At 60.9% G+C, this 15,203-nt stretch overlaps 1 protein-coding gene across 1 annotated transcript; it reads right to left on the reverse strand.

Annotated features, from left to right (window-relative positions):
- Positions 1–575: 575 nt before the first annotated feature.
- On the reverse strand, positions 576–12,816 carry CHST13 (carbohydrate sulfotransferase 13). Its single transcript, XM_060111515.1, has 3 exons — positions 12,747–12,816; positions 3,174–3,283; positions 576–1,418 (listed from the first exon to the last, which is right to left on the reverse strand). The coding sequence occupies exons 1-3, from the start codon at positions 12,814–12,816 to the stop codon at positions 576–578; spliced, it is 1,023 nt and encodes a 340-aa protein (XP_059967498.1).
- Positions 12,817–15,203: the final 2,387 nt, after the last annotated feature.

The raw sequence follows: 15,203 nt of genomic DNA on the forward strand, positions 1-15,203 counted from the left end.
CACAGGCTGCGCCGAGCCAGCGTTCTAATCTTGCGCCACGGATAGGTTCCGGGACAGAGTGGACAAAAAACAGGCGCTCATGGGCTTCCCTGGTGGCGCAGTGGTTGGGAGTCCGCCTGCCGATGCAGGGGACACGGGTTCGTGCCCCGGTCCAGGAAGATCTCACATGCCGCGGAGCGGCTGGGCCCGTGAGCCATGGCCGCTGAGCCTGCGCGTCCGGAGCCTGTGCTCCGCAACGGGAGGGGCCACAACAGTGAGAGGCCCGCGTACCGCAAAAAAAAAACGGGCTCTCGCAACCTAAAAACCTATTATCCCATCCTCAGCCACTCAGGGGTCCTGGGGAAGCACCCGCCGGCTGGGGCTCTTCGAGGAAGCAGGCGGCAGGCACCCAGGGGTCCATCCAACCCCCGCGGGGAGGTGGGCTGCACGGGGGCTGCACGGGTATGCAGTTGGCCGGGGTGAGCGGGCCGAGGGTGAGAGAGCGCGGGGGCGGCGGCTCTAGGGGCGGAGTCAGGGCCTCGCAGCCTGCGCAGTCTCCGCAGTCTCCGCGCGCGCCCCATCCCCCGCCTGCAGGGCTAGCGCAGCCGCAGATAGGAGGGAGCAGAGTAGTTGAAGAGCAGGAAGTCCATCCTGTAGAGGCCGAAGAGGCGCTGCTGGTAGAAGGGGCTGATGTCGCGGAAGAGGCGCGCGGCCCGGTCGCGTGCGGCGGCCCGGTCACTGGACGGCGGCTCGGGGAAGCGCAGGCCGGGCTCGCCCACCAGGCTCAGCACGAAGTCCGCGTCCTCCGCCAGCGTCTCGAACTTGCCCACGACGTTGTAGCGCAGGCGGCACGGGTGGCAGAGCGCGTGGGCGCGCTCCCAGTGCTCGTTGAAGGGCCCGTCGCGGCGCGTGCGCGGGTCCAGCAGGTAGGCCAGGAACTCGGCGAATCGCACGTCGTGGCCGCGGACTAGCGCGTCGGGGCCCGGGCGCGGCCGCAGACGGCGCACGATGCCGGTGCCGAAGCGGCGCTGGAAGGTGGTGCCCCAGGGCCGCTGCAGCTTGTTGCGGTAGGCCGAGGCCAGGCGCTCGAAGGGCTCGCGCACAAAGAGGAAGGCCAGGTAAGCGCGCAGCCGCCGGTTGACCTCGGCTGGACTGAAGTCGGCCAGCGAGGGCAGGCGGCCGGGCGCGTGCGCCTCGTGCGCGGGGATGGCGCGCGGGTCTTCTGGGCCGCGGCCGCTCAGCGCCAGCAGCACGCGCTTCCAGTTGGTACAGGCCACCTTGGGCACGTAGCAGTAGAGCAGCCCGTGCGCGTCGTCCACCAACACGTGTCGCAGGTCCTCCGGCCGCAGCAGGCGCTGCTGGCGTGTGTGGCGGCTGCAGGTGCGGTGCAGCAGGTCGCGCCGCTGCTGGTGCACCTCGGCCAGTGCAGAGCGCGGGCCCTACGGGGACAGGACGGGGGCGGGGGGTCAGGGCCGCGCGGGAGACAGGGGGCCTGGATGGGGGGAAATGAATCTTCTCGGCCTGAGGCGCGTGCAGGATGTGACTGATCGCGTGCACGGCACTCTGGACCCCGAGAGCCAGAGAACGGATGTGCGACGTCAGAGTCAGCCTGGTAAAGAAGAATGACGTCAGAGCGCCAAGCGCCGGGTCAAACTGAGTATCTGCTCACCGTCCCCTAAAACCGGGGTGGGGTGTAAGACCAGTAGCTTACACAGTAGTAACGTCCGGAGGATGGTGATGAGCCCTGTGCCGTACCAGGGGCTGCTGGTGTCTGAGCAACTTGATACGTCAGCAGTGAGTGTCCCAATGGCTTAAATTGGCCTCAGCTAGCTTTTCTGTTGCTTGTAGCCCCATGAATACCAAGACAGGCACTGCTTTCTCCATTTTACAGAAGAGAAAACAGCCTCAAAGGAAGTGGGTTGCCTGCAGCTGCCAAGGAGAGAAGCTGGGACTCCACCTCGGGTCCCTCAGTATTCAGAAGCCGGGGCTGTGCCCACTGGTTCGGGACGGAGTCCTACAGCCACAGCCCTCATCCCTGCCGGCTTGGCTGACCCTCAGCCAGGGTCTAGTCCTTACGAGCTCTGTGACCTTCTCAGGGTCCTTGGCCTTCCTGTGCTAAGGGACAGTGCCATAGGTAAACGGGGTTAATGACGCCCCATCGTACAGGATTTCCTTGAGGCCTGCATGGGCTCCCAGAACTCGAGTGCCCGGTACACAGTCAGCACTTGTCGGTCAGACCGTTTCTCTGCTGTTGTTTGTCCAGCTGCAGGATGCCTTGACACGTAACGGCCACTGGGCCCTCAGGCTGCGAGGGGGCCGAGCCAGCCCCGCCTGCCCCTCAGAAGCCTGCTGAGAGGCTGGCCTGCCCTCCGCTCGCCGCGTGGCCCAGGGCAAGCCTGTCACCCTCGCTAAACCAAGGCCTCCCACCTGCCCCGCAAGGGTGTGGGTGCCGTGGGCTCAGCCCTCAGGGCTTCGGTGAGCAACCGCCTTCCCCAGCCCAGTGTGGGCCTCCTCCCCGGCTCCCTATTGCCCTTGCCCCGCTATGGCCCTCGGCCACCACCAGGTACTCGGTGCCCCGATCTGCATCTTCACTGTCCCTCTGCAGGCCCTGTGTCCCTTTCTCAGAGAGGCTCTCCATCTACACTGCGCCCTCCCGCCAGAGCTCAGGGCAGCCTGCAAGTCAGTGCAGGCTGGTGCAAGAAGCCATCAGATGCCATCCTCCCCCCGCGGGACCGTCAGCGCCTCAAGGGCAGGGACCCAGGTGAACCGCAGGCGCTCGGTAGTGCTGAGTGTGCCTGCTGAGGTGTGTGTGAGCCGGACGTGTGCTCCCAGTGGGCACAGTGTGTGGTCCCTGCAGGTCCCCCCGTTGGTGAGGGGGTGCCCACTTGTTTCCCTCTCTCATAGCAGGACTGAGATCGGGGGTCCCTTGGCTGCCGCCTGTTGCTGTGGGAGGCACACAGCCCGCTAGTCGTTCTGTCCGTTACGTGGAACAGTGCTGCAGAGAGCGTGGCCTCCGTCCACAGCTGGAGACCCCAGGTCTCAGCCTGCCTCACGATTTGCCCTGCCGCAGCCCAGCGTTCCGTCCCGGACAGAGGCTGGCTGTGGCTGCAGCCCCACGGCAGCAGGTCCACGTGGGAGCTCGGGGTTTCCCGTGGCTGGAGGCAGAGGGAGGGACGGGGCGTATGTCCACCTACCTGGTCCAGGTCGTAGAGCATCTGCAGGGGACTCCTCCTCTTGCTGCCAAGCCAGCTGGAGCCCGTGGCCCTGTTTTCAAATGCTGGGGGCATAAGGAGAGGGGCGTTCACTGCTGCACCAGACAGACTGGCCGTGTTACTGGGGGCTTGGCCGACTCACCTTGGCACGTTGGGTCCACCTCTGGGACTCAGTTTCCCGCCTGTGTCCCGCCTGCCTCTGGGGGCAGTGACAGGGCCCGTTGTCCACCAGGGCAGGGTGCTTGGTGTCGCTCCTGCCCCCACGTCCTGCCCTCCGCAGTTGGAGGGGGCCGGGCAGGAGGGAACAAGAGGGAAGGTGGAAACCACCGTCCTCCGGGAATGCCCTGACCACCCAACCTCTCCTACCTCCATCTGCCTTCATCTCACACCCCACCTCTGCCAGCCACGTGCATGGAGCCCTGAGGGGTAGGGCTCAGCAGGCTGGCTGGGTCCAGCCTCCCCTGGCCCTGGGCACAGGCAGACAGAAAGGGCTAGGCAAGCTGCCGGCTCTCTGGCGGTAAGCAGGTGACCAGCTCAGGTGACCCGCTGGGGACAGCTACAGTGGCCTGTACATCCCCTGCTGGTGTGTGTGTCACCTCATGGTAAACGCAGGTGTTGCTCTCGCCCAGACTGGCAGCCTCCGAGGGCAGGGATGCTCTCTGTCTCATCGCTGCATTCCTCAATCTTCCTGAAACTACCAAAGACTCGTGTTTTTCTTAAATATGATTATAGTTATTAATAAACTAATAAATTATAATGCAGTCTTTAAAAATATCACCCAAATTGGCAAGTCTTTGGCTAGACTGACCAAGAAAAAAAGAATGAAGACGCAAATTACTGAAAATGGGAATGAAAGAGGAGGCATTAGTAGTGGACCTTACAGAAATAAGAAAGGGTTGAAGAATATAATATGAGCAACTGTACAACAGCAAATTTAGCCTATGAAACTGACAAATTTCTAGAAAGACAAATTTCTGAAATTGACTCAAGAAGAAATAGAAAATCTCAACAGACATACAACAAGCAAAGAGATTGAATTAGTAATTTTTTTAAATTTCCACAAAGAAAAGCCCAGGATCAGATTGCTTCACTGGTGAATTTTACCAAATATTTAAAGAAAAAGTAACACCAATCTCTACCAAACTCTTCAACAAACAAACAAAACAGAGGAGGAGAGAACACTTCTCAATTCGTTATATGAACCCAGTATTACCCTGATACCAAAACCAAAGACGTCACACATAAAAGAAAAGTATATACCAGTATCTCTTATGAATATAGATGCAAAATCTTCAAGGAAGTACTAGCGAACTAGATCCATCAACATGTAAAAAGGGTTATACACCATGACCGATTGAGATTTACTCCAGAAATGCAAGGTTGGTTCAACATAAAAATATCAAGGTAATACACCATGGTAATAGAATAAAGGAAAAACCCCACATGATCATCAAGAGATGAAGAAAAAACGCACAAAATTCAGTACCCTTTCATGATGAAAACACTAAACAAACTAGGACTCGAAGGGAACTTCATCAAACTGATAAAGGCCATCTGGGAAAACCCCACAGCTAACAGATTTAATGGCCATAAAAAGGAGTGAAGCACTGACACCTGCTACCATGTGGCTGCACCTTGTAACCTGACAGTGAAAAAAGCGTCACAGGAGGCCCTACCCACATTGTTTGGCTCCGTCTATATAGAACGTCCAGGACAGGCAAATCCATAGAGGCAGGAGGTAGGTGAGTGGTTTCCAGGGGCTCTGGGTGGGATGGGGGGAGGGGGGGCAGGCAGGCAGGCACTGGGAACGTGGGGGGCAGGGCTAGTGGCTAATGTTCTGGGTTTGTACAGCTGTGACAGGGCACAGCTTTTGGATATGCTAAAAACCACTGTACACTTTAAAATGAATTTTATAGAATGAGTATTATCTCAAAAATAAATAGTACTGAGCATAAAAAATTATATATACAAGAACGTGTAAATCTGGTGTACAAATTCAAATATATTCAATGGATACTGAGAAATCATTGAATTCATAATAATATGGAATATTCATAAGAGGAATATATTTAAGAATCCAGGATCATATAAGAAAATAATATATTCATAAAAGGAACGAACGTTTCCATGATCCTTGGCTTTCAACCAAATGAAGCGTCTTAAAATGCTGCCAGGATTCAAGACTTTTCCTTAAGACAAGTCTTTGGCAAACAAGCAAACCTGGAAACTTTGGTGAACTGATCTGTTGGCCAACTGACCGCAAGCAGTGGTTCTCCGGCTTGAGCGTGCCTGGGGCCTGTTGAAACACAGGTGGCCTGGCCCCCTATGCAGAGGTTCGGGCCCTTTTAGGTGTGGAGTGGGGCCCGTGAGTCTGTTTCTGACAGTGCAGGCGTGCTGTTGCTGCTGGCCCAGCAGTGCACGTTGAGAACCGCTGAGCTGGAGCAGTGTCTGGTGGAGGTGGTTGAATGAACCAGCAAGTGATAGGCGGACAGGCCGTGCCCCGGCCTCCAGAGCCCTCTGTGTGTACCTGAAGCCCGCTGTCCAGGCCACGTGCCAGGCCTCTGGCAGCCTCAGGGCCCCTCCCCACTCCAGTGTCCCCAGAACAAGGACCAAGCTCTCCTGTGACCAGGGCATGTGGAGGGGTGAGGCCCTCAGGGCCTGCCCGGGTCTTGGGGGTCATCGGTGGTCCCAAGACTTGAACCTCCGTTTCCTGGCTGCTGCTGGCAGGGAGGCCCCAGGAGCTGCAGGCACCACACTAGCCCAGCACCACGCACAGCCCTGGGAGGCGGGGGTCCGCCTCACCACTTTGCCGATGGGAAAGTGGAGCCTCTGAGAGGGGAGGAGCTTCCCTCAGGGTCACGGCTGGGGATGGAGAGAAGGCTGGTGCCCACCGCGGGGCATGCAGAGGAGCAGACCTAGGCCACCTCCACCCCAGAGCCCCACGACTCGGAAGCACGCAGCCTTCCGGAAACACCAAGCGTTGTGTGGGACCTCTCGTTTCCTGGCCAGACCACAGCCTGCAGGAAAGTAGGTCCCATCCCAGACCCCTGGAGCCAGTGGGTGGAAGCCGAGAGGCCCAGAATAGCCGAGGCCAGTGATTACAGGGCTGGGCCGCCCCCGCCCAGCTCCACCCCTGCCACTGCACACGCGGAAGAGCCGGTCCTGCGGGGTGGGCAGACTGGCCATGGAGGACGGTCGAAGGGGAGTGCGCTGGCGATCCCAGGCTCCAGCCCCGCCTCCGTGAAGCTGGAGGCCTGGGCTCTGAGGGTAGGGGTCGTCCCCAGAGGGCCACACGGAGGCATCCTGCTACCCCCACTCACGTTGCCAAGCCCCTCCTGCCTGTGTCCTCTGCCCTCAGACCCTCCACCAGCCTCCAGGTCTCAGGTCTCCCTGCCAAGGGTGCTGTGGAGCAGACAGGCCAGAGGATTAGGTGGGCAGGCCCAGCCTCATGGCCAGGGAGGGGCCTGGGCCAGCCCAGAGCAGCCACAGGCAAAACCACAGGCAGGTTCTCCTTTGGAAAAGGAAATAAAAATAGGTTAGAGAGAGGGAGAGAGTTGGGGGAGAGGGTAGCGGAAGAAGGGTGGGAGGGACTGAGAGGTGACAAGAGACAAAGGCAGCTACACAGGAGGACAGGGACAGAGGCTGGGAGAAGGTGAAACAGACAACAGCAGGATGTTGGAAACAGCTCAAAGCAAACTAGCTGGGTGTGAAGGGGTGGGAAGCAGAGGGGGTGAGCTGCCTGCAATCTGGGGGCGCCCAGGGCCCACGCCCACGGGGTCCAGGCCGGGGAGCCGTGCAGCCCCAGACTCACGAGCAGGCCTGGGTCCCGGCCCAGTGGGCCAGCGTGAGGCCCAGCCTGACAGCCCAGCGCCCGCTGCACATGGGCTGGAGTGTCCTGGGCGGCACAGGAGCCTGCAGGGAGGCCGGGGAGCTGGGCAGGAGGTGCTGGGTGGGCGAGAGCCTGGCACCGTGCCCTTGCTTTGCTTACTGACACGCATACTCCTGGGGGTAGGAACTATTGTTATCCCCACTTGACAGATGGGGAAACTGAGGCTCAAAGACTTAAAACTGCTGAAGCCTCACAGCAAGTAAGGGCCTTAAGCAGGCCTGACCCCAGGCCACGGTGTGAGTGCCGTCCTTTACTGCCGTGCCCTCGGAGCCCACCCTGCCCTGCACACTACCCCGCCCATCCTCACAGCACCGCAGGCCAGGGTGTGGCACGCCGCACAGGGAAGCCGAAAACAGAGAAACCTACAAATGTCCTTGGCCCGCTCACCCTAAGGACAGGCCTGGCGCAGCCGTACCCGGGCCACTTGAGACTGCACCCGTGGGGGAAGCTGTGCTTGGTGACCCCCTGCCCAGGGAGCAGAGGTTACGATGTGGCTTTTGGTTAATAAGTTCTAGCTGGGCCAGTGTCGCAAGAACAGATGGGCAGGAGCAGCACTGCCCGGCCCACTCGGTCCCCTCGTGACCTGCAGGCCTGGGGCAGGGATAGTCCCTCCAGAGATCAAGCCCTTCACAAGAAAACAATCCTGCCGCCTTTTTTTTTTTTTTTTTTTTTTTTAAAGTAGCCATCTCTCCACTTGTATTTAAGATTCAGACTCTACACTGAGCTCCACGACGCCCAGAACGGAACCCTGCTTGGTCAGATCACTCCCAGTACAGTTGCGTCCCCTCTGCCCGGGACAATCACAGGTTTTATTCCCACCACCGTGTGATGGTAAAGCCCACGTGGCTTCTCGCTGGCTGGTGGCAAGTCCCAGTTCCTTCCAGGGCATCTCCAGGCGCAGCCCCACCCTTCCCTGCTCACTCAGCTCCAGCCACACTGCCCTCCTGCTGGTCAGTGGACACATTAGGTGCGTCCCCACCTCAGGAGAAACCTCTACACTTTAGGGTCAATACTTCTCATTCAGGTCTCAGCTCAAATGTCCCACCAGAAAGAGGGCTTCTCCAATGAACAGCGTCCCGTTAATTTATTCACAGCACTCATTACTGCTGAGATCATCTGATTCGTGTGGGCTGATGTCTGGCTGCCCCTCTGGAAGGTCAGCTCTGCAAGGAGGGCACTGTCTTGTTTTCTTATAATCCCTGTACCTCAGCTAGTGTCTGCGAGTATTTGTTTAAAGACTGATGGCCCTTCCTGGCCATGGGGCGATCACCCCAATTCCTAGCCTGCCATTCAAGGCCACTCACCAACCTACAGTACCTTCCTGGCCTCCACTTCACTGCTCCCTCTCATGAACCCTTGAGGGAGCAGCACATCCCTTAGCACACCAGGCCATTTCACTCCATGCTTTTCTGTGCCACTCCCTCTGCCTGCAATTCTCTTTCGTTTTTTCCCACCTGGTAAACTCCTATGCAGCCTTCAAAGCCCAACCCAAATACCCCTGCCCTGTACAGTAGAAAGCATAAGGGTTGGGATTTAGATGTAGATTTAAATCCTGGCACCCATACTTCCTAGTAGGGTGGCCTTGAGCAAGTCACTTTGTTTCTACTGATCTTAGCGTCTTCCTCTGCAAAATGAGACGATCAGTCCCTACTCTGGAGCCTTCTGTTTTTCCAGCTTGCTTTTACTCTCTGGAGGCCTGGAAGGTACCTTAGAGCTCTGAACCCTTCGGCAGTTCAGGAGAGTGGGCAGCAGTGTGGTGAGCATCTACTGATTGGGCTCCCAGCAGCCACACCCCCTCCTTTTGGTCGCCCACCTGATTCCCCTCCAGACACAAACCTGCATGTTCCCTCCATGTGGTTCTGATAGGCTCCCCACTCCCGTAGCTGCTGGGTTGGGCATGTGACCAGGTCTGGCCAATCAGAGCATTCCATCCCTTTCTGCCACAGCGATTGCCTCAGAGGTGGGCACCATGTGATCCAATCTAGGCCAATGAGATGCCTCCTTGGGACCCTGGCTGAAACCACGGGAGAAGGCACTGCCCACTGGCTGGAGAGCAGGGAGTGAGGCCACCACAGAGAAAAGCCAGACCTAGAGATGCAGACGTGGTTCGAGCCCCTGACGGCAGAGCATCTGGCGCAGTGAGTCTGAGACACGGCCCTCTGGGGGCGCCCTGTCTCTGACCCGTCACCTGCTGTGATTCCAGGGCCAGGACAGAAAGGAGTCGGGGGTCCAGTCGGGCACTGGGGCGCCACGGGGCAGGCGTTGAGAGACCTTGCAGGCTGGGGCCTGCAGGGCTCCGGGGGAGGCAGCGGATACAGGGCAGCCGGGGGCAAGCTCGGACGCCTGCACTGAGGGGCTGCTGCTGAGGCCTCAGGGGCCCTGTCCTCACTGACCCCCCCCCCAGCCCTGGCACCTTGACTCACCAGGAGTCACTGGGCATTTCTGCATTTATTCTGCATGGGACCAAATCCTGGTGTCTCATTAGAAACGGTGGCTGCTTACAGGGCCCTACACTGCATTACTGTAGGGGCTCCGAGACCATCGTGGACCGTTGTCCCCTCGGCCTGGGTCCCCAGGTGCTGCTGTGCTCGAGAAGGCAGCGGACGGACAGCAGGGAGAGAGCCGGCGTCCCCACCCGAGCCTCCTGGGTCCTTCCCCCTGGAGCCCCTCCAGGAAGGCTGTTGGGGGAGAAGGTCCCTGTTACCCCACATCACGCTCGGACCTCGGACAGGAAGCGGGGCCCTAAGGGACGGGCTGTGTCCCAGAGGACGAGGAGGGCAGCAGTCCAGCCCAGAAGGGAGAGGCGGGCCCCCTGGGAACAAGCCCCCCACCCACCCAGGGTCCCCTGGAAGTGGGCAGAGGCCCAGCCTGGCTCTGAGAGAAACACCCCTGATGGCCAACCTCAGGAAAGATGCTCAGCCCTGTGAACCCGGAAGGGGATGGAGGTCAGGATGGCGTGGGGTAGGGGGGGCTCCAGCGCCTCCCGGCAAGGCCCCTGTGGACCAGCAGGGGTGGGTAGCTAAAGCAGCAGCATCACGGCTCCCCCTGGGTGTGTCTCTGGGGTCAGAGGGTACAGACTGCAGATCTGGGTTTTTGATGTTAAAACAGAAACTCTGGGAGAGCAGGTTATCAGCAAGTTCTGTCCCCGGCCCAGATTGACGCCGGCACAAGCAGGCACCCACCGAATACGTGGTCAAGGACATCACACAGAAGCAGTCACCCCACCAGGTAAGCCACAGGGGAAGCCAAGGGTGGGCGGGCAGGGGGGACAGTGGGCCTGTCAGTGGGCCCGGGGCGAGGGTAGGGCGCTGAGGGCGGCAGTGCCCCAGGCAGCTGTCCCACCTCCTCTGGCATCTTCCTCATCCCCAGGACCCTGGCCACTAGGTCAGCATTGGCCTGACGGGCACCAGTTGGGCTGCTCCAGACCTCCCCACTAGAAAAGGGGCAGCGGAGCCCGCTTCAGGGGTCTCCGGCCCACCTTGTGGCAACTTCTGCCTCTTTGGAGGCTCACCTTCCTGGAGGAAGGGGCTGCAGTCCTCCTGGGCCCTGGAGCCCTATCCCCCTGCCACAGGCCACATGCTCCACCCCCTTCCAACTCGGGCCACGCTGCCGGGACACACTCGGAGATGCCGCAGGCCCTGTTGGAGCCATTTCCAGAGGCCCTGGACAGAGAGCCTGCCCTTTCTGCCCCGCCGTCTCTGCCCCCTCTGCCGGGCCTGCAGGCCCACCGTTAGCACAGCCTCACTGGCTCCTGGGGTCAGGGGCTTCGGCTCAGGGCTTGGGGGCGGAAAAGCCAGCAGGGTAGGTTGGCTTGATTAACCCTTGCTTGTCCAGGTCACCCTCAAAGCTCTGATGGCTGGCAGCAGGCCATGGGGAACGGTCTGAGAGTCCAGAAGGAGCAGAGAGGGGCTCTGGGAAGCAGAGGAAAGGCCCCTCCCCACCTGGGGGCGCTGGAAGCAGGGTTGCAGAAGGGTCTGCCAGGCCAGACACAGTGAGGCCACCCTGCTGGGGGAGAGGGTCATGGCCAAGGGTATTCATGAGGCAGGTTCGGCTCAGGTGGGGAACGGCCTGAGCAAAGGCTAGGAAGGGGGCACGGGAGGCACCCTCCTAACCTGCAGGAGAGGGAGGAGGTCAGAAGGAACAAAGTGCATGTCCTCTCTCCCCCCACACCCGAGCCTGAGCCCTGGGGGCTGGGAACCACCGTGCCCTGCCCGGCCCTAGGTCCTGGTAAACATTTGTCCAAGAAAGAGTGGGTGGTCAGTGCCATGACCGCAGACACTCGGACTACAGCCCACGCAGTGCTGGGGGACACTTGGCTCAGTTAGGACGTGGGAACCCCCTCCCCAGGAGGCAGGAGCACCACCCCATGGCCACCCCGCTCTCAGAACTGGTCGGGGGACGGAAAGACTGACTGCGGCTCCCTCCCGTGGGCCTGGGGAGGCGGCCAGGTCTGGGCAGCTGTGTCCAGACATGGAGGGGATGGTGTGAAGAGCAGGGTAACTGGCCAGAGCCCTGGTGAGCACCGAGGAGGCCTCCCAAGCCCAGCTCACCTGGACCCCAGCCCAGAGGCAGTCACAGAGGTTTGAGGTGAGCAGGAGAAGGAAGCCCCTCACCCCAGGATGCAGGGGGCACCAGGCCACCCATGTGACCTCTGGCTTGATGAAGAGTCTGGGAGCCAGGCACAATTTAAGTTCACATCCCCAGAGACCCTGTAAGGAAGAACTTGAGCAGCCCATTTTATAGATGGGACTACTGAGGTCCTGGGCAGGGGGGCGGGGATAGGTCACCCAGACCCAGCCAGGTGGGTACGTGCTGACCCCAAAGTCTCCTCAGCCTCATCTCTTGAGCCACCCTGGCCCCACACTCCCATGGTCCCCTCCCACCTGGGGACACGGTTACTTCCTCCCTGGACCCCCTCTGCAAGGCTCCAAAGGCGTGATTCCAAGGATTCTTGCAGAGCTCACAGGGGGTGGGGTGGGGAGATACAGATTCCCCCAACACACACTCTCACTCACACCAGGAAAAGGCAAACAGAGCAGAGGTCAGAACAGGCCTCTGACTGGGCACCTCCAGCCCCAGGCCGCCCACAGGCCCCTCGGCCTCTCCCGTGAGTGAAGACTCAGCACATGCTCGGCTCGGAGCTGGAAATCCGCACGGCGGTCACGACTGGCTGCCTGTTTCCCCCACCGGACCATGAGGTGGGTGCTCAGGACCCTAGTCCTTACCGGTGCGAACTTCAGGCGGAGCAGGCGCGCCAGGGCGCAGCGCGGTGCGCGGAGGGGCCACCTCTGGACCCGGAGCGTCAAGCCCGCCGCCCTTGAGCGGCCGCGGACCCGGAGGGGTTTCCGGGCGCTAAGCGGGGTGAGCGCGAGGCAAAGGAGGCAGACTTCCCGGGTGGGCGTAATGCCCCCCGCCGCCCACCACTCACCTGGTCCCTGGGCCCCGGCTGGGAGGCCCGGACTGTCACCTCTCCGGGCCTTGGGAGACCCTCTCCCGAGGGGACAAGACCCTTGCGGGGAGCCGGGACAAGGGCGGGGCGTTTAGAGCCTTTCTGAGCCCGCCTGCCCCCGTCCCCCAGCCCGGGAGGAAACCGTAGGTGCCCCCGCCCGGTCGGGGGTCCGGCCGCTGGTGGGGCGGCCCTGGGGCCGGTGGGCACTCACCCGGGCGCAGGAGCAGGAGCGCGGCGCCCAGACACGCGGCCACCAGCGCGCGCCGCCCACACCAGCGCCTCCCCATGCTTGCCCGGCGCGCGCTGCTGTCCGCGGGGTCCGGCCCGGCCCTCACCCGAAGCCGGCTTCCCGCCCCGCCCTTGGACCCGCCCACGGACGAGTCCTCGGACCAGGACCCGAAACCCGCCCCAGGGCAACTCGCCCCAGGGCAACTCGCCCCAGGCCCTCCCGCTGGCCCGTCGAGTCCTCGGACCCGGACCCTCACCGGGAACCGGACCCGAAACCCGACCCCCAACCCACCCCAGGGCCGCCCAGGGACTGGTCCTCGCTCCGGGATCCGGACCCGGGACCGCTTCGGGACCCTCCCGGCGGCGCGCACCACTGCCCTCGGCGAGGTGGAGGGGGCGAGGGCTCTGCTCGCCACGGGCAGGGGGGGGGGGGGGGGCGAGGCGGCGACTGCTGGGGACCAGGCAGGTGGGCGAGGCGAATCGGCGGGCCAGTCTGCCCGGCCCCCACTCAGTACAGCGGGGCAGCCGAGCAGTGGTCCAGGGCGCGAAGGGTGGAGACTGGGTGGAGGGAGACCTGTCGCCGGCGCGGCTCCATTCTCTTCCGCTGGTCCGGGGGCGCCATCCTCTACCCGAGGCGGAAAAGCCTTGTCACATTGGCGGATGAGTGGGTCGGGGGAGCACGGTGTCTGTCCCTTTGCCTTTTTGCTGCGTTATGTATCAGGGGTCCAGGGGCTGGCTTGGGGCACTAGCCGCCTATACATGACTCCCCCGGACCCCCCCTTCCCGGAATTAGGCCCAAGGGTGTCTCTTTCTCCTCCCAAGCCCACCGTGTAGCCTTGCTTTTACACGGGGGTCTCCAGGTCCTGCCTGGATCCCCGCGCCTGCAGGCTGCAGCCGGGGTGGGGGGGGAGAGGGGGGGCGGGGTGGGGGTCCCACTTCACGCCTCTGGGCATCAGGACTGTTGTGCCTCACCTGGTTCCCCAAAGCTGCTCCAGACCCCAGGGGAGCACTTAGAACTCGCTGAGGACTCCTGAGTGCAGGGGGATGACAGTGAATCACTGGGGGCTGGGAGACCTGGCCTGACCCCAGGGTCTTGATGCCTAGAAATCAGGCTAGCCGGGCACCCACGGGGGCAGCTGGTGCTGTGTGTGCTGGTGTGTGTGCTTGAGTGTGTGGGAAAGGCTGCGTTTCTGAACTGATTCCAACCCTGGTGGTGCCGCTTACGTGCTGTGTGAGATCAAGAAAGTGGCCTAGGGCTTCCCTGGTGGCGCAGTGGTTGAGAGTCCGCCTGCCGATGCAGGGTGCGCGGGTTCGTGCCCCGGTCCGGGAGGATCCCACGTGCCGCGGAGCGGCTGGGCCCGTGAGCCATGGCCGCTGAGCCTGCGCGTCCGGAGCCTGTGCTCCGCAGCGGGAGAGACCACGGCAGTGAGAGGCCCGCATACCGCAAAAAAAAAAAAAAAAAAAAGAAAGTGGCCTAACCTCTCTGTGACCCAGTTCCCTTGGCAGTGGGATAGTACTAGGACACACCTCATCATGTTGTGGGAACTAAATGAGACACAGGAGATGTTTTAGCACGGCGTCTGGCACTCAGTGAGTGCCATCTAAGTACTTGACGTTGGTGATTATTTTTACAGTTACTGTCTGTTTCTGGCAGGTGACTCTGGTTTCAGTTAAGGCGCTGATATAAAAATACTTTCCCATTATGTGTAAGTTTTAAAGGTCTATTTAAAGGAGAATATTAAATAATAGTTCTGCTCTCTTAAAGATATGGCTCCAAATGCTATGATAGGTCTCACATGGCAGAGGGGCAGGAAACAGTTCACAGACAAACCAGAAGCTCCGTATTATGACTTTCCAGACAGACGGGACAGAGAGCCTTGGGGAGCATCCAGTTCACGCCCAGAATGGCCTGCAGGCAGGGCTGCTGCTGCTCTGGGCCCAGGACCTGGATTCCCGGTTACCTACACCCCCAGCCGGCCCCCAATCTCCCCTGCACCTGCATTGGGACCAGCGTTCTCTGCAGGGTCCCAGTCCCTGGCGTCCTTAGGAAGGAGTCTCGGTCCCTGTGCTGCCACCTGGTGGCCAAAGTTGAGGACAACATCTCAGCCCATTCCCATCCAGGAAAGTCCCTGGAGGCCCCTGGGGGCCCAGTGTTGGGTCGTGGGGTGGGAGGGTGAGCACACCTCGCCAGAGGCCCAGGGCCTTGGCAGCTCCCCTGAGAAGACGCCAGCTGCGGCCTCTGCCCTCTCACGGGAGTTCGCATGCATTCAATCCCTTGTTCAGCAGGCACTGGGTACCCACTGGGTGCCGAGGCCCTAGGGGAGAACAGGACAGGGCGCTCTCTGCCCTCGTGGGTTACAGTATGGTGGGCGAGGGCATAGGAAAAGGGGCGAACGTGTGCGATCACGGCAGGTGGTAAACGTGCTGTGAAGAACAGAAGGGTGGG

The sequence above is a fragment of the Mesoplodon densirostris genome, chromosome 10 (assembly GCF_025265405.1).
Source record: "Mesoplodon densirostris isolate mMesDen1 chromosome 10, mMesDen1 primary haplotype, whole genome shotgun sequence".
In the NCBI taxonomy this organism is placed as follows: Eukaryota; Metazoa; Chordata; class Mammalia; order Artiodactyla; family Ziphiidae; genus Mesoplodon; species Mesoplodon densirostris.